Below are 19,321 nucleotides of genomic sequence, written 5' to 3' on the forward strand. Positions count from 1 at the left end.
TAGGCAGGTGACTAACTTAGGTGATCTGATCAAGTACCTCCCAATTCTATACTTCTGTGAATATTGGACCATTTCATTCATGCCTGTGCAAGATAGTGATGTGAATTTAGAATTAAAAAACCCACAGTTCAGATCCTGGCTCTGGTACTAACTAGCTGAGTGGCCTTGAGGGAGTCACTTAATCTCTCTGAACTAATTTTCTTGTCTATAAAATAGGGACAATAATGATAATGTTGTCACCACATAGATGTGAGATCCTACACATGAACATGTTTTATAAACTGTAAACCACTATTCAAATACTGCTGATTATTAATAGATCATAATGGCTGTAATAAAAAAAAAAACTTCCCTTTATATAAGCAAATACTTATGGTGAACATTAAAAAAATATATAGCTGATGGATTTGCTGTTAACTCTTTCCTGCCCAGGAATACCTGCTGCCTGTCACTGCCTCCTGACTTGGGGACCGACAGGAGCCAGGTAGTAAATGCTGATCTCAAGGTGGAGGCTAGAGGTGTGGGCTCTAGAGACACAGGGTGAGGCTACTTTGCCACCCATCAAAAACTCGTTCACGTTGCTTCTGCAATTTGATAGCAGACTGCTAGCAACCTCTTCCCCAGGAAATAAACTGACAGCAAATTTAGGCCTTTTTTTTTTAAGTGCAATTCACGTGAAGGGAGTAGACCCTCCAGGAATGAATAATCAATGGTACAATCCCTCAAAAAATATGCTGATAAATATACAAAGTTCTGTTATTACGAAGCACTAATTGCATTTCCTTGGGTAAGCACCATACAAAATTCACTGCAGTTTTTAGAAACAAGATGCCAATTGCATTTTAATTGCTAGAGAGGAGGAGAGAGGAGGCTACCCAGGAAAATGCTAACTGGACATAAACTCAGAAAGAGATCTCCCCAAGCCAGAAGGCCCATTACTAAAATAAGAGCTAAGGACAGATGAGCCTCATGGTGGAGACCAAACATTCCCTAAGAGAGCATTGGCTTAAGTGGTTCTCAGACTTGAAGCCTCAGAGCCCCTGAACAGCTGAGGCTCTTCATTGCAGAATATGACACATAGATTTAACAAATTGAAAGAATTAAAAAAAATAAGCACATGCCAAAATTCTTTAGCACATGAGCTAAGAGTCGGCACCGAAGCTTCAAGAAGCATATATGAGAGAAAAATTGCAATTCTATCCCTTAACACGTATGAGAGAGAGAACGCGCACTGGACAAGACCATACATCACTTTAATAACAAAACTCCCTAGACCAGTTCACGGAACTGTCATTTTAAAACCGACACCCTATACTGACTGCAACCTCCTTGTTTTCCAGTGCCAGAGCCAGGTGTGAACAGGAAGCAGCGGAGACCAGCAGGAAAGTGGAGGGGGTCCTGACTCCCATGGGCTTAATCTGGGCTGGCCCAGCCTCAATTCCATCTGCCCAGGAGACTCTGAGCCAGGGAATCCTCCAGGGAGGCACTTAGCCCACCCGAGGGCGCAGGGAGAAGGTAGGACGGGGAGCAGCCCTAAGCACCCTCCCAAAACATGCACACAGGGGGCTGGGGAGGGGAGAGAGCAGAAGGGCAGGCTCCCAGCTGCTTCCAGAAGCCTCTTGGTCTCCAGCTCCTGCCTCCCTCCTTCTCCCCCTCATCCCTCAGCACCCCCACCATTCCCACCCCAGCGTCAGCCTCTCTCCTGCTGTCCAGGAGAGAGGCAGGGACTCTGAAACCAGGGCCTGAGAGGAGAGGCCCAGCGGCCCGCCAGCTGGCCTGCAGGTGGTAACTGTCTCTCTCCGCAGTGGTGGGACATCCGCGCCTTCTGCACCCGAGGCTGCTGCTTGTCCTCCACCTAGTGGACCTGCTGGAGACCCCAGGACACATGAGGCTGGTGTACAGCGAGACTGGAGGAAACAGCAGGACTTAGGAGGGAGTCCTGGACCCAAAGAGAAGTGCTGGATCCACAGCGGGGCTCTACCACACACCCGCCAAGCCACTTTTATTTGAGTAAATCACTTAACCATTCAGAACCTCCACTTTAACTTCTATCAAATGGGGCTAAAAATATCTGCTGTATGTAAGATTTGAATGAGAGGATGGATATATACATCCCCTGTAAACTCTAAAGTTTATTATCTACCCCCTGCTCCTGTGCCCAGCCTTGGAAAAAGATGCTTTTCATTACCATGCCCTGCATTCGTAAAATACTTGCTACAGATAATGTGTATGAAACACTACAGATCGCTCGCTCTAAGTCAGGCACTGTGATAGACATTGTACAGGTCTTATCTGTTTTAATCATTACAATAGCAGATAAGGTAGACAGGATGGCTATTACCAGGAAACTGAGGTTTACCAAGGTTAGGAACTTGCCAAAGGCCACATAGGAAATGGCAGATCTGGGACACAAACTCAGGTCTGCTCTTGCCCAGTTGATGCTTAAATTGATAGAAACTCAATGCATTCAATGTTACAAGCATCACATCCTTCACCCACTTTGGGGACCATTCCCTAGTCCTTTCCCCAGCCTTCAGCAGGGCCCAGGTGTGAGGAGTGAGGTTTGCAGTGTCTGAGGAGCAGGTCCTTTAGAAACCTCCCTGTCCCACCCCTGCCCCCACACTCACCTGAGCTGTGTCATGAATCCAGTCCAGGAACTCGGTCACCTTGGCGTAGACACCTGGGTGGTTGGGCTCTGCACAGCCACGACCCCAGCTGACCACCCCCACGAGGCGCCATATGCCACCATCTGGGCACACCAAGGGTCCCCCACTATCCCCCTGAGAGATCCAAGCACGAAGACACAGAGAAACAGCCAGTTAGTCCCTCCTAGTGGAGAGCACCAGACCTGCATGGGGAATGAACTCTCCTTCCAGGGCCCCTCCTGCTTCCGGCTGGAATACCTGGGGGCCTCGCCCCTCTGCAAACGCTTAACATGAGCTCCAGACTTGTCTAGGTGCCCCCCTAACTCCTAGCGAGGCTGTCTGGCACCACGGACATACTCAGACCAGGGGGCCAAGCCACGACAGGCCCTGCCCCCACCACCCTGGGGCACACCTGGCACGCGTCGGCCCTCCCGTCCAGGTAGCCGGCGCACAGCATGCGAGGGGTGAGGGCTCCACCGTACACGCAGGAGCTGTTGCAGAGCTGCGTGCTGAGCAGCGGCGCCACCGTGTCCCGGAGCATGTCTGAGCTGTGGGCTGAGGGAGACACCGAGACAGGCTGCAGGGCGCAAAGCAAGACCCAGGGAGGCAGAGCAGCAAGAGGGGAGGTGATTAGAGGTCCCAGAGACACGGACGCCCAAAAAGGGAAGCCCAGGCTGGGGGCTGTGGACCCTGGACAAGCAGGCAAGGGGCTGTCAGTCTTGGGGACTGGGAATGGGAAGAGGAGTAGGACTCACACACACCAAACGCTGAGGCCATGGTGCTCCTGGGATAAAGGGAGGGGAGTAAACGGGCTTGAGTGTGAAGAAAACTTTCCGTGGTGGTTCTCCCAGGAAGGCCCAGGCAGGGGAGACTGGGGCCCCCAGGCTTGGCCAAGGGCAATGTCAGGGACAAAGGGGGCTGGTACTGCCATGTGGCCAGGGGAGGTGGAGGAGCCTTACCTTGGGGAAGGAAGCCTCCCTCCCACGTCCCCTTTGCAGCGAGGGCCCTGGGAGCTGACTCACTATGGCTGGGGTCGGTGTGGCCCCAGCCAGACACCCAGCACTGGGAGCCCCTTGGGAAATGCTGCTCCTCGGCTGGCAGGCACACGGCACCCACGCTGTCTGCGGAGAGGCACGTGCTCCCTCTCAGGCTCGGCCACCCCCCTGCAGAGCCTGGGTGACCCAGCGTGGGCAGATCCTCCTCACCCCCCTTCTCAAACAGTTCTGGATCCTAGCCTCCACCAGCCAGGCCTCCTAGGTGGCTGTGCAGGCTGTGCATTGTCCCACCATGGGGGTCACCGTCCACAGGAGACAGTGTGCAAACTGCAGTGTGCATGGCGCCCTCTAGGGGTGGGCAGTGCGGGTGCTGCCCACTCCCAACCTAGGGACTGAGGAGAGAACTGGACATTCCTTCTGCCTGTGGGTCCCTGACTTCTAACAAGGACCCATTTGGCTTTCCCCCAGGGTGTCTAGTCCCTCAGTGTTTCCAAAAGTGTGTGAAATGTCCTACAGCCATGACTTTAGGTAGTACATAGACATGCTATTAAATAAACACAAATTCACCTGGGAAGAATGCTATTTCCTTTAAATTCTCTTTCAGTCCCTCTACCTGCATCAAGGAAGAAGACTCCATTTGGCGCTGGTCTGTACCGCTCTTAATGCCTGTCAACCTCCCATCTAACCAGGAGACAGCAGGCCAGGCACAGGAACTTCTACAGAGACTCGGCTACCTAGGCCTTGTACACTGGTTTGTTTTCACACTATGTATTTTTGTAGTTACCATCTATTTACTATAAGTAATATAGGTTCTCTAGTTGCGTGGTTTTCCCTTTTAAACATTCCTTAAGAAAGTATCCTTAAGTCAACTTAGAAAAATTAACTATTGGACAATAGTTCACTTATATGATAAAATTTGTGAAATGCGTGCAGCAATGACTGTTATTTTGGGAAACCTAAGGCAACAGGTGACAACTCGAGGCAGGAGTGCCGTGTATCGTGAGTGTGAGAGTGTGTGCACAAGTGTTCATGTTAGAGTAGGTGGTGTTGGCGTGTGTGCATGAAAGTGAGTGTGTGTGAGCACGTATGTGTGAGTCTGTGCATGTGACTGCCTGAGTGCATGTGTGTGTGCGTGTTTCTGTGAGCGTACGCGTTTGCAGGTGAGTGCCCATGTGCACCTGTGTGTGTCGGGGAGGGCAGCTGCTGAGACAGCCGCAGCCTGGGCTCACCTCCTAGGGCAGGTGCTGTGGCAGGAGGAGCCCTGACATCAGGCTCAGGAACTGTCTGCTGCATGACCTTGATGAGAGTCACCTCCTTCCCCAAACTAAAGTGTCCTTGTCTGTCTATACACCTGTTCCCTCTACCTGTCAGCGTTGTCATGAGGATTGAAAGAAAGGATATTTGGAAAAATGAAAGAAATCTCATGAACTTTAACAAGTCACAAAATGGCTGGGACCTGGAACCAGCCAGGGGACAGGGGTGGAGCAGCCTGTTAATGGATGGGACAGCTATGAAGCCTCCTTGGGACCCCAAGGCAAATCCCGCTTGCAGCCCAGCTGCGAAAAGGACTTGAAATTTTGTCCCCAAAAGAGCTTGTATAAGAGTTAGTACAACTTAAGGTCCAGGTGATGCCAAAATTCACTATGGTCCCTAAATTAATGGAACGTTTTAAGGTTTACAATGCTCAGAGGAAACCTTGGAAGTCACCTGGCCCCCTCTCCTGCTCAGCCCCCACCCTCTCTTACCACAGCCCCCAGCCTGCCCACCCCGGGGCCAGCGCCTTACCTGAGAAGCTGAGCGGCGTGCGCAGCCGCAGGAGAGCGACATCATAGTCATGATTCCGGGTGCTGTAGAAGGGGTGGGGGATGATCTTCTCCACCACAGCCCCCTGGTGTGGCCTGATGGCGCTGTGGCTGACCAGCCCTGTGTGAACCCGCCAGCTGGACAGGCGGGACAGCCTGAAACTGCACACAGGGGCCATGCTGAGCCGGGGGAGGAAGGGGCAGAAGACGTCAACGTAAGAGAGGGGGTGGTGGAGGAAGCTGGCCAGCGAGGCCACTAGTCGGTGCCCCATCACCAGGCTGCAAGCTCCCAGGACCCAAGGATCATGCCTTAGTATCACGCCAGAAGCTGGCAAGACACTGGGCATGCAGTAGGTGCTTAATAAATGCTCAAGGACCGATGGATAGAGGAGTGAGATGCTATGGGTCATCTGCAACCACCACTCCCACTCTCCTGCATAACTCCGTCACATGGAAAGTGATTTAATTACAGTGGTCATAAACATGAAGAAGCACAAGGTGCTGTGAATGTGAAAGTAGTTTAAACGCTTAAAAGCTGACGAATATAAAGAGCAACTGTATTATTACTGCTATTTGTGCAGATCTGTTCTTGACACCTAATGGGGAGAACTTCACAGACACCAACCTTGCCTACTTCGAGCAGAAAACCGAAGCAGACAGCTGGACACGGACATTTGATACAGGACATGCCAAGAAAAGGCCTGAACAGAAAAGGCCACTGAGGCCCTCTCCTTCCCGGCAGCCCGAGGGACTTGCCTGTACATGCAATGGGCGGCAGTCACCACCCAGTGTGGCGACAGCACAGAGCCCCCGCACGTGTGCCGGGAGTCCAGGGTCACGCTGGCATGCCACGGCCAGCGCCCAGGAGCCGCAGCCTGCCCACCGACTATCCGGGAAGCCAGGGGCCTCGCTCCACACTCTGCCAACAGAGAAGGGTGAGACAGAAAGACAGTGGGTGTAAAGATGGTCCTAGCTCCCAGGGAGTGTGGCCCAGTGCCAAGCCCCAGAAAGCCAGTGAGGACAGCTCTCATTTCTTATTCCTGGTCAAGTATGGGCGACAGGAAGGTACAAGTGTTGATTACGCACCTGCCTGCCCCATCAGGCTGTGGGCCTGCTGAGAGCAAGCACTAAGTCTGCATTGTCTGTGCCTAACAGAAGGCCCAGCCCACACTGTGGGCCAAAGCGTTGGTTTGTGGGTGACGTGTGGAAGGACAGACGAAGAGATGGATGGATAGATGAATGGGAGGAACAGATGGAAGGAGTGCCATGGATGGTTTCCCGTTTGGCTCCCAATCCACCGCCTGCCCTTGGTCTCCTGAAGCAAGTTACTCAATACAGTCACAATACCACCTTTGGGGCTCTCCGGAAGAAAGGGGGGTGATGTCAGAGGCCAAGGAGAGAGTGGCAGGCAGTGAGGTCAGGCTTAGAAAGGGCATCTGCTAGTAGGGGCCCGGCAGACGGATAGCAGGGGGACAAGGACTCCCCCAGACCCAGCTGAGCCTCTCCAATGGGGCTTTTCCACACTCAGGGCAGCGGGAACACTCCTTCCTCCCACCGCCACCTTCCTGGATCTAAGGCATCACTCACCAGAGCATTTGAGGGAAACGACTTGGCCGGAAGTGCAGTTGTTCCTGCAAAACAGAGGCGCCAGCCAGAAGCTGGGCAGGGGCCCAGCCTGCGGCCACACACACCCAGAGGCATGGAGGAGGCGGTGGTTGGTGGACAGTTCTTAAGGCTGCCATGTAGCCAAAGCTTTAAGAATACCCCCATTTCCTTCCTGCCCCCGGCAAATGCCTGGTCCCCTGGTCACGGCCAGTCCCTGGGACAGCAGCAGCCTTCTGCCCAGTCTCCCACAGGACGACAGAAGGACTTCATGGTCCTCAAGGGGCGATTTGAGTAGGGCCCAAACATACAAACAGAGCATGATTTATAGGTGAGAAAGACCAGCTGTTCCCACTGCGTAGCTGTGAATAAATACGTACTCACTGGAGGAACGAAGGGGCAAGTGAGTGAATGAGTGACTAGAGCCCTTCACCCCGTGCGCCTTCCTCTGCTTACTGTCATCTCTGCCCCTAGCCCTTGTCTGGGCGCTGCATATTCCTATTCTTGCTCCCCTCTTTCCCTCCTCTCTGTTAGCACAAGCCTCAATTCCTTTTTGACCAAAACCCTGTTCTCTTTCTCTACTCATCTCTTGCCCCCAGCAGCCCAGTGTCTGCATCCTCTTAGTTCCTTCTGGTTTTCCAAGCCCACAGTCCTTCCAGCTCTCCTGGAGGAGTCAGTCCCACCCCTACTTCCTACTTGTCCATTCAGTCCCACCCCAAGGCAGGAGCCCAGCCAGAACCCCTCCCATCGCCAGCCACATTCCTGAGATCAGACCCTAGCGACAGGCGCTGGACAGGGGGGCCTGAGAGAAGAGTTCAAATTGGAATCATGGTAAAGAGGGTGGCCACCCACCTACCCCAGGAGGCTGCTGGGCAGCTTGAGGAAGCCCAGGAAGGGGCAAAGACCCTCCCCCAGGGTTTGGGGAAGGGACTGCTCCATTCCAGAGCCTTCTTTTCCAGAAGACTCTCCACGTTATAAGCAGCTCTTAGCCAGAACAGCTCAACCATCTCTCTCCCTCCCGAAATATCAGAATGATCCAAGTAAAGTGTGGCAGCGTTGAGAGATTACCTAGTTTGGAAACAGGAGCCTGGTTTCAAGGCTCGGCTGGATTGCATATTAGTTACGTGACTTTGGACAAGACCCTTTAACCTCGTTAAGCCTCAGTTTCCTGACCTGTGAAATGGGGATGAGAGTAGTATTTCAAATCCTGTGACAATAACAACCCACACTGCATTATTTGCAAGGGGCGAATAATGTATGCGAAGCCGGGACGGGAGGGATCGTGGGAACTGTGTCTGTAATCGCTGATCAGGAAATGTTCCTCTTCGTCCTCCTGTCTTAGACTGCCAGTGTCCCCACCACCAGGCTCCCATGAAAAGAAGATTTTGGCTGGACTGATCACCAGGAAGTAAGAAACCCCATCACCTAACCTCCTCAAAAGCCCTACCTGGGCTGCCACACCTCCTCCTGGAAGCCTCCCAGTCTAGGAGAGAGCTGAGCGAACTCCTGGGAGCTGTTCAGCTCGATGTCAGTCAGGTTTACTCCCTTGTCATAAGTGAGTCTTGGCAGAAGGGAATAGAACAGCAGGAAATCACAACCAGAATGTACACGAGATGTTATACCAGTATGACGACTGAGAAAGTCTGTGACGATAACTTCTTCTGGGATTTCCGTTTGTCACAAAGCAGCGATGCCCAAAAGAGAGAAACCAGCTGGGGCACCATCATGCCCAGAGGCCAAAAGATGCCAAAATGGCCACTTCCTGAGCACACTGACCGTGATGGGCAGACAGAGGTCCCCGAGTCCCCTGCCCCTGCCCACCAGCCCTCCACCCTTCCTGACCCAGGACTGACTCCCATTACCTGAGGTGCCCGAGTCCCCTGCCCCTGCCCACCAGCCCTCCACCCTTCCTGACCCAGGACTGACTCCCATTACCTGAGGTGCCCGAGGCTCCGGCAGACTCGCAACCCCAGGGCGGGGCTCCAGCCCTCGTGGCAGACCAGGAGCCAGTCCGACCGGGCCCCCACTCGCACTTCCAGCAAGAAGCCCTGCCTGTCTGTCCTGAAAGATACTGAAATCACAGCGTGAAAACCACCTCCCACCTGCCTCAGGGGTCAAGAGAAGAGAAGACGGTGGCAGGGTAGGACCGGAGGAGCTGAACTTGGGACTCGGTGGGACCTGAAGAGGCCTTAATGGCAGCATCTGGGTCACCCAGTGTCAAGCTCCCTGCTCTCCAGGGTGGCAGGCCAATCCTAAGAACAACATAACCCCTGTTTGTGGAGCATTTCCGTTTTGTATTTTAACCAAGTGCCTTTAAACGTGCTCCAGCACGCATTGTCACAGCGGCCCTGTGACACGGACATCACCGCCTCTCCGTCCTGCAGACGCTAGGCCTTGTCCCCATCCTCACACAGATGACAGATGGCTGGCAGTGAACGGACGGCCCTCCGTGTTGGCCCTCTTGCCCCCATCTGCGAAGGGCCCTGGGCCGGGGAGGTGTCCCTTAGCCTTGGGGGTGTGGCCCACCTGGTCTGGGAAGTGCAGGGAGCAGAGCTTCCTCGCTGCTGGCCTCTGGGCAGCCCAAAGGCATCTCCTCATCCTGCAATGTCCGGGAAACGGGCTGAGAGGCAGCTGGCCATAGGTACAGCACTTCAGAGAAGGACAAAGAGAGGGTCACAGAGAAGAGGCTGGGAGAAAGGGAGAGATTCCCAAAGAAAGGGAGTCAAGGCGCAGAACAAAACACTCCTGGGCCAGAGGCAAAAGCAGCCACCCTGCCTTGGGGCAGGTCCCCAACCAACCCCCGGGGAGAGGCGCAGCACTCTGTCTCTTCCGTCTGTCTCCTTCCTCTTCCCCTCTTGACTTTGTCTTCTCTTTCTCCATTTCTGTCTTTCTCTCTGTCTCTCTGTGTCTCTTTCTCTTTTTTTGTCTCTCTGTGCATATGTGTATGTCTTCCCTGTCTCTCTTCCTCTCTCTGTCTCTCTCTCTCTCATTGGGAATGATTTCTAGAAAAAATTTGACCAGGGCCTTCCTGGATCATATGCTTTTCCCTGGGGGGGGCTAAAACGTTCTTCTTCATGCAGAACCTAAATCCCTCCTGCTGCAATTTTACACCTTCTCCCTTTGTTGTCTACACAATGTAGGTGAGGAAAACACTCGTCTCATTTACCTTTAACACCTGCTCAGCACCTGACTCTCTCTTCCAGCTGGCCCCAGGTCCTGTTCCTTGTCCCTCCCCAGACCACAGAAGGGCCCCCAAGCACTGACCTATGAGCCAGGAGCCGACACCCACACCGGCCAGCAGCCCCAGGGCTCCCAGCATTGCACAGCCACGCCGCACGGAGCACCAGCGCCCTGCCTGAGAGACTGTGGGACAGGGAGGGGGGCGGCTGGGTCCTCTGCTCCTGCCAGCCATACTGTAAGCCAGGCCCCGCCACAGGGCGAGGCACCAGGGAGCTCCGTGATCCATCAGTGTGGAATGGGTGGGGGCAGGGTCCTGCTCCCAGAAGCCCACGGGGCCCCATCAATCCCCAAACAGCAAGCAAAAGCAGGTCTGGGGACAGTGAGTGAGACAGCCCCCACCACAGATCATGTGGGGCCAACCCAAGGAGGATCCCGGAGACACAGGAAGATTACCCTCCACTGCCCCCCACCCTGTCATTCCCCTCCTGCCCGGTCTGGCCTACCGGGTTGCTGCTGGTCTCCCGGCTCTGCTGTGAAGATCCCCGGTCCTGGCCCCTCCTCTGCGTACTGAGCCTCCACAGGGACATGGTCAGCCAGCATGAGGCTCTGGGGAAACAGCAGTCAGACACCCCAGATCCCCACGTCAAGGACTGTGAGAGAAGACCCAGGCCACACCAAGTCCCCGTTCTCTAACTCCATCACGCCCTTGCTGCTGCTTGCAAGCCTTCATTCATCTTTGGAGACTCCTTGTATGTCCCGACAGATGCCCCTCCAGGCCATCTCTGCTCTCCTGGACCCCTTAACCTCACCCACTTTACTGTCACATGGCCAGTAAGTGTCAGAGCAAAGACTTGAATCTGGATTTGGCCACACTCTTTTTTTTTTTTTTTTTTTCTGAGACAGAGTCTCGCTTTGTTGCCCAGGCTAGAATGAGTGCCGTAGCATCAGCCTAGCTCACAGCAACCTCAAGCTCCTGGGCTCAAGCAATCATCCTGCCTCAGCCTCCTGAGTAGCTGGGACTACAGGCATGTGCCACCATGCCCGGCTAATTTTTTCTATATATATTAGTTGGCCAATTAATTTCCTTCTATTTTTAGTAGAGATGGGGTCTCGCTCTTGCCCAGGCTGGTTTCAAACTCCTGACCTTGAGCAATCCACCCGCCTCGGCCTCCCAGAGTGCTAGGATTACATGTGTGAGGCACCATGCCCGGCCTTGGCCACACTCTTAACCACTCCCTCGTCTTGCCTCCCATGAGCATCAAGTCACCTGCTGAAGTCCCTTGACATCCTGCTCAGGCTGCAGCTCCCACCCTCTGCATTCTCTCCTATCTCAGAGGGAAAAGTACCCCTCCTCCATGCACCCACCCACACCCCTATTCATATGGTAGATTATTTAGCACAAGTGCACAGGTCACTGTGGGGGAATTGTGGACACTACAGCGTCCAAAATAAATCAGCATGGACCACCCCTCCCCAACTGCCTCAAAGAATCTGCAGTCTAGGCCTGAAGGGCAGTCATGTAAACAAAGCACAACGTGTTAAGTAACAGAAGAAAAGTTCAGCCACACTAACATCATCATTCAAAAGAACAAGAGCTTATTTCTCCCTGAGGAGGAAGGAAGGCTTCCTAGAAGAGGCAGCCTGAGACAGGCCCTGATGGATGAGGAGGGTTTGAACTTAAATATATGGGCACTGGGTAGTCCAGGCAAGGAGAAGATAGGGAAAGGCACAAGGGGAGAAGAACAGAGCAGAGAGAGTCATCCCTGTGCCTGAAGCTCTAAGCCCTGGGGAGTAATGAAAATAACTCTGGACAGTTCCAAGCTACGCCTACTACCTACTATGTGGACTTGGACCACTCGGGTCATCTCTCCAAACTTCAGTGTTCTCATTTATAAAATAAGAGTGATAACTCCTATTTCTTGATGAAGAATCTCCCTCCTCTAGTGTCCTGTCGCCCTCTATTATCCTCCACGCGATAAAGCCAGAGTAATCTTTCTAAAATGCAGATACGAGCACACGCACCCCACCTGTAAGGTCCCCAGTGAATATCTGTAGCCTTCAGGATCAACCCAAAGCTCCAAGGCATGGCTCACGGGGTGCTCCGTGATCTCTCCCTGCCTCGCCTCTCTATCCTCACAGCCGGGACTAGCTCCCTCCAGAGCAGAAGCTGGGGTCACACCGACATGCAAGCCATTCCTCAGCACCTGTGGGCACTCTCACCCCACGGAGACTTTGCACCTGCTGTCCCCTCCCCCACGTGGCCGACTCCTACTGACTCTTCAAGACTCAGCGTAGACATCACTTCTCCAGGGAGCTTCCTTCTTTGCATACAGCACCGGTTGTGGCCCTGCGCCGTGCTCATTCACTCTCTCTCTCCTTCCTTAACTGGTCTATGCTTCCCAGGGCCGAGCTCAGGCCCTGGCACAATGTGGTTGTTCAGTTACAGTGCATTGAGGAAGGGAAGGCAGGCAGGCAGGCTAAGCAAGATAATGTGATTGAAATGGCTTTATCGGTTATAACACACAATGCAAATCTCAAGTATAATAATATTAATAAGGAATACATATAAGCTGTGGATCCTTCCCCAAGAAATTTGTAATCCAGTAGATAAGACCCCTTAAAACTGAAGTTGACTTCCATCTCTCCTGAAGACCACCTTTCCCTGCCTGTCAACACCCAATGATCACAAAAGCCTGAAACGCTTGACTCCAAAACAATGTTAGCTTAAATATGATTTTCAGATGTTATGTGGAATGTTCTTTTCACACCAAAACCCTCCCAGTCCTGCCTTTGTGCTCCACTGAACTGGCCTTCCTGACCCTCTGGCTAGGGGAGGAAAGTGTTTGTCACACTCACTCAGGTCAGTCACCTCTGAATCACCGTGAAAATCATTCCACTGGACCCATGAGCATCCATGCCAGTTCAGTCACAGACAAGACAGCAGCCAGTTGAGTCACAAACTCACAAATGGAACAGCGGCCCAACACCTTCCCAGTGGAGTAGGGCAGCGGCCCCACCTCCCCGTCCCCTGCACCAATCACAGCCCAGGACCTGGAGCATGGCCCTCCCAGCGGCGCAGACCTTGCTTCCGCGGAGGAAACGGGCATGGCTTGCATGCTGCCACACACGCTATTTCTCGTGCCTGGAGATGAGCCTCCTAGGCGGTGGGTGACGAGGCTGGAGGACGGCAGGCTTGGGAAAGCCAGTCAAGCTCCCGTGAGAAAGTGGAGAAGCGGCAACGGAGTGTGAGCTGTGGGTTTCTTCTCTGGGCAAGTGGTTTCGGTTAAGCCGATGTCCCCATGAGCAGAGAGGCAGGCTAGTCCAGAGAGAATCCCAGGGCACACCCAGCCTTTCCTCCTGTGTCAGTATCAAGAGAGCTTGACTTTGAACTCAGCCTGTGCACCAAATGGCCTCACTGCAGATGCTGCCCTGCCTCAAAACCCAACCTGGGGAAAAAATGGCCTTTAATGGTACCAGGATTCCTTGGTCCTCTTTTCCAATGGGCGTTCAATGTAACAACGATTTGCTAACCACTGCCTATGTGCCAAGCACTGGATAGGTCTGTGAGAATAAAAGGCAGCCCCCAGGGAGAAAACAGGGGTTTGGCCAAATGGGGCCCCAGCTAGGATCTAGCACTTGTACCTGAGCTGTCCCAGGAGGTTCTTTCCATTGGCCTAGAATCCCAAGGCCAGAAGGAAGAGAGAGAGAGAGGCCCAGGCAGGGATGGCACAGGGATGGCCTTACCGTAGTGGTCAGTGGCACTGCTGTAAAGTTTCAGGGTCTGCTAGTCAGCGTCTTGCTCCTGTTCTCAGCTGGCCTTGATTAAATAGCCCAGCTAGCTTGATGATGAGGTCTTCCTGGTCCACACACGGCCCTTCCCTGTCGCCTCTCTCCACACACTCACACAGACGCCTGCCAGAGGGACAATGAACCCTGCTCAGGACCCATGAATAGGCCCCTTGTTGCAGGAAAGGGGGCCAAGGGCTAGGCTGGGTTGGGCAACCCCAGCCCCTCCCATCTGTTAACTGGCAGCTCAGAAACAGAAAAAGGTTACCAGGAGGAGGGGAGGCCAGCTACTGTTGCTTAGCGACCAGGGATCTTGTGCCAAAAAGTGTGCCCCATGCAATTCTCCCTTCTTGCTGACGGGACTGCACTACAGACACTGATATTAGCACTCATTGAAATGTTTCTAAGCTCTCTGCGGCTTGGCTTTCCTAGCAGTCTGGGGCCGTTACCATGTGGAGCTCTTGGGTGATGATGAGGAATGTTTGTCACCTCTTTCCCCCGGGCTGCACCTGTCACCCCCAATACCAGGGAAGTGGAGCCTCTCAACCCTGTGTCCCCTGAGAGAGCCAGCTGTCACAGGAACCCTCAGTGCTGTCTTGGTTCAGAGCACAGGGTGACCCAGCCAAGCCCAGATTGTGCTGAACACACCTGAGACCCACACACGTCTCCTTAGACATGGAGGCAGAAGGGCTCCCAGGGAAGGGAAAGGCTAGTGGAGCTTCCCCTCCTCCAATCAGCCTCTTATCGATCGCTCGGATGGGACAGCTAAGAACACGGGCTTCAGAGTCAGGCCTTCATCCAGCCCCAGTTCTCCTACTTCCTTTACTCAGCCTCACCTGTAAAATGAGGATAATAGTACCTACCTTGGAGGGTTGATGTTGGAATTAAACTTTTTCTTTTTTTATTTTAACCTGCTCCCCAGAAAAGTAGATGTTAGAATTAAACAAGATATTGAAATAAAGCTCTTTGGCTGAGCGCGGTGGCTCACGCCTGTAATCTTAGCACTCTGGGAGGCAGGCGGATCACTCAAGGTCAGGAGTTCAAAACCAGCCTGAGCAAGAGTGAGACCCCATCTCTACTGAAAATAGAAATAAATTAATTGACCAACTAAAAGTATATATACAAAAAATTAGCCGGGCATGGTGGCGCATGCCTATAGTCCCAGCTACTTGGGAGGCTGAGGCAGGAGGATCACTAGAGCCCAGGAGTTTGAGGTTGCTGTGAGCTAGGCTGACGCCATGGCACTCTAGTCCCGCCAAAAGAGTAAGACTCTGACTCAAAAAATAAAAAAGAAAGAAAGAAAGCTCTTAGCCTGGGGTCTATCACAGAATGTATTCAGTAAATAGCCACTGCTAAACCTCATCCACACAGGGTTTATTTTAACTTTTTTCCCTATTTTTCTCATACACTCAGTGTGCCAACTCTGATGGTCATCACAGAGCTCTCCACACACAAAACAATGCAGAGACAGACTTCAGCCATGAGTTATAGAAGGAGGAGGAGAGAAAGGGGGGCTGGAGCTGAGAATCTCCTGGCTAGACTCTGCGGTCTCCTAGGACAATACTCCTCAGGCTACAAACCTGAATATCTCTGTGGGTCAGGAACTGGCCTGGGCATGGGGGATGAACAAGTCTTAGACGGGGCATCTATTGGCTGGAAAAGAGACAGAAACAGATATAAATAATTGTTATTTGTAGAAAGTGAAAACAGCCAAGGCATGAACACAGAGACATGGGAGAACAGAGGAATAGCTGACTCCTTTGCCCAGAAGCCTTCACAATGGAGGAGACATTTGAGCTGAGTTTTGAGAAGTAAGAAGGCAATCACAGAGAAGGGCATTTAAAATATATTGCATGTGATGTCAATGAAAATGGCAAAAATCTCTGAAAATTCCCTTCTCCAGGAAAACAATGAGAAAACTGGCAAAAAAAAAAAATGGTCAGAATCAACTTTTTCAGAGCTATAAAAATTAATCAAAAGCCTTCAGCAATCTGGGAAGTGTTTATTCAAGAAAAATGACATAATTTCTGTATGAACAATGAGCTTTGTGGCATTTTAACTTGCTCTAATTCCATCCCCCTCACTCCAACTCTGCAGTAGCCTTGAAAACCAGCATTCCATGATCACAACAGAAAACAGCAGTCTGGCAGCTACAAGAAAGGGTAGAACAGGCTTGGAGCGCCTTCAAAGCCTCCTAGCCAGAGAGTTGTCATTATTTTACCTGTCTGGTGTGCCCCTGGAAGTTCCCATTTGCAAGGCTGTCTTTATCTGACCTGAATTGGAGCTTGTCCAGGGTAAACAGCTTTTTCCCTAAGGGTGTTTGTTAAAAACAATTGGAGACAATTGTTGGATTTTGTGACAACCTGAGACAGTAGATAATAGTTGGAGTGAATAATAGGCTAACCAAAAACCTTACAAGGAAAATCTGGGGAATGAGATGTCTACGTGGGGCTTTGAAAGGCTCCAAAATATACCTGGGAATCTAGAAAGCCACGTACACATGCATAGGACTGTGTACATGCCCAGGGCTGTGCACATGTGTAGGAAAGGCCTAAGGAAGGACTTAAGCTCTCACCCCTGGCCAATCCTGAGGCTCTGTATGAGCAGGAGGGCTAAGGCAGAGTTGTAAACTTTCTGTCTGAGTGTTGAAGTCATGGCCCCAACATATACACAGAGCCTCTCTGCAACAACCGGTCAACTTATTGGTTCCAAACATCAAGGCAATCTCTGTCCAATCACAAGCTGACCACTAAGCAGTGGTCAAACATGACAGAATACAAACTTTACAGAATTAGTTGAGATAAGTCACTAAACAAACAAGAAACAGCAACAACCACCACAAACCCTGGAGAAGGGGGAGAATCTTTTTCCCAGAGTTGCTGTATTGTGTGATATTTTTTAAAATATAGTTTTCAAAATTAATTATGAGACACACAAACAAGAAAGTGAGGACCATACACAGGGCAAAAAAGCAATCAATAAAAACTATCCGCAGGCTGGGTATGGTGGCTCATGCTTATAAGCCTAGCACTTTGGGAGGCCAGGAGTTCAAGACCAACCTGGGCAACATATCAGTATAGCAAGACCCGACTACACAAAAAACAAACAAACAAAAAAACTGTCCCTGAGGAAACCAACACATTGGACTTACAAGATGAAGATTTTTTGTTTTTGTTTTTGTTTGTTAGCAGACAAAGTCTTGTTTTATTCAAGTGATTCACCTGTTATGACCCAGGCCACTATGTACAGACAAGAGCGGGGAGTTTTACTTCTTGGTCTCTTCCTCTTTGGACGGAGTCTTGATGATCTCCTCCTTCTTGGCCTGGAGGTGCTCTTCAGGGCGCTTGCATACTTCCTTGGTCTTAGACCCGGGAGCCTCAGCCTGGTCAGCCAGGAGCTTCTTGTGGGCCTTGTCAGCTTTCAGCTTGTAGATGTGTTCCATGAGAATCTGCTTGTTTTTGAACACATTCCCCTTCACCTTGAGGTACAGGGTATGATACACATGGTGGACAATCTTCTTAGACTCACGGTATCTCCTCAGTAGCCGGCGCAGAATCCTCATATCTCTGCTTCCAGGTTACCTTCTCAGGCATTGGAGCATTGGCTGTACCCTTTCGCTTACCTATGCCCATATGCCTGCCCTTCTGGTGAGCCAAGGTGTTTTTCCGGCATTGAGCTCGAGAATGGACAGTCACGGGCTTGTATTTTTGATCAGCTTCCGGATCTGCTGACGGGAGTTGGCGTTGGTGATTTCATTAGTCTCATTAGTCTCATTTCATTAGACCTTCTTTTTGCCACAGCGGAAGACACTAGAGACAAGCCTCTTCTGAAGCCTGAGCATACTCATGGCTCTGGCCACACTACCGAAAGTAAAGCAAGATGAAGTCTTTAAATCAGCTTTTCTATATATGTTCAAAGAACTAAAGGAAACTATGTCTAAAGAAATGGAGGAAATTATGAGAACAATGTCTTACCAAGTAGAGAATATCAATAAGAAACTAGAAGTTGTATTTTTTAAAAGAGAACCAAATAGAAATTCTGGAGTTGAATAGTACAATAACTGAAATGAAAAATTCACCAGAGGGGCTCAATAGCAGATGTATGCAGGCAGAAGAAAGAATCTGTAAAGTTGAATATAGGTTTATTGAGATTATCCAGTCTGAGGGACAGAAAGGGGAGAGGGGAAGAATGGAGAAAAATAAACAGAGGTTCAGAAACCTTTGAGACATCATCAAACATACCAGCATATGCACAATGGGCATCTACGAAAGAAAGGAGTGACAGAAAGGGGCAGGAAGAATATTTGAAAAAATAATGACCAAAACCTTGCCAAATTTGATGAAAAATATTAATCTACACATGAAAGAAACTCAATGAACTCAGAGTAGGATAAATCAAAGAGATCTACACCTAGACACATCATAATTAAACTATTGAAGGCCAAAGACAAAGAGATTCTTGAAAGCAGCATGAAAAAGCAACTCGTCACATATATGAGATCCTCAATCAGAAACCATGCAAGCCAGAATGTCTTTTTTTTTTTTTTTTTTTGAGACAGAGTCTCGCTTTCTTGCCTAGGCTAGAATGAGTGCCGTGGTGTCAGCCTAGCTCACAGCAACCTCAAACTCCTGGGCTCAAGCGATCCTCCTGCCTCAGCCTCCCGAGTAGCTGGGACTACAGGCATGAGCCACCATGCCCGGCTGATTTTTATATTATATGTATCAGTTGGCCAATTAATTTCTTTCTATTTTTATGGTAGAGACAGGGTCTCGCTCAGGCTGGTTTCGAACTCCTGACCTTGAGCAATCCGCCCGCCTCGGCCTCCCAGAGTGCTAGGATTACAGGCGTGAGCCACCGCGCCCGGCCAAGCCAGAATGTCTTTAAAGAAAAAGACTATCAACCAAAAATTCTATACCCAGCAAAACTATACTTCAGAAATGAAAACTAAATTAAGACAATCTCAAATAGACAAAAACTGAGAGGATTAATCAATAGCAAATCTGTCCTATAAGAAATACAGTCATGCAACTCATGATGACATTTCAATCAACAATGAACCACATATATAGACAGTAGTCTCATTAGATTATAATGGAGATTTTATATTGTATTTTACATTTCTCAGGATGTATGTCTGTTGTTAAGTCATGCATCACTATCAAAGAAAGTCTTTGAGGCTGAAATAATAAGACACAAGACAGTAACTTGAGTCCACATTAAGAAATAAAAAACACTAGTAAAAGTAACTACATAGTAAATATAAAACACAGTATAAATGTATTTTATGTTTGTAATTCTTTTTCTTCCTCCC

The 19,321-nt window shown here is 50.8% G+C and overlaps 1 protein-coding gene and 1 pseudogene across 1 annotated transcript; both read right to left on the bottom strand.

The window, feature by feature from the left end:
* Positions 1–883: 883 nt before the first annotated feature.
* On the bottom strand, positions 884–10,653 carry TMPRSS5 (transmembrane serine protease 5). The gene is made up of 11 exons (XM_076002520.1): positions 10,309–10,653; positions 9,571–9,693; positions 8,980–9,115; positions 8,492–8,605; positions 7,030–7,073; positions 6,199–6,361; positions 5,426–5,604; positions 3,651–3,766; positions 3,058–3,222; positions 2,628–2,780; positions 884–1,867 (listed from the first exon to the last, which is right to left on the bottom strand). Exons 1-11 carry the CDS (start codon positions 10,508–10,510, stop codon positions 1,856–1,858), a joined length of 1,407 nt encoding a protein of 468 aa, XP_075858635.1. The 5' UTR covers positions 10,511–10,653; the 3' UTR covers positions 884–1,855.
* A 6,586-nt stretch (positions 10,654–17,239) lies between these two features.
* LOC105865028 (large ribosomal subunit protein eL19-like) lies at positions 17,240–17,857 on the bottom strand (annotated as a pseudogene).
* Positions 17,858–19,321: the final 1,464 nt, after the last annotated feature.

Source organism: Microcebus murinus, chromosome 4, assembly GCF_040939455.1.
Source record: "Microcebus murinus isolate Inina chromosome 4, M.murinus_Inina_mat1.0, whole genome shotgun sequence".
NCBI lineage: Eukaryota > Metazoa > Chordata > Mammalia > Primates > Cheirogaleidae > Microcebus > Microcebus murinus.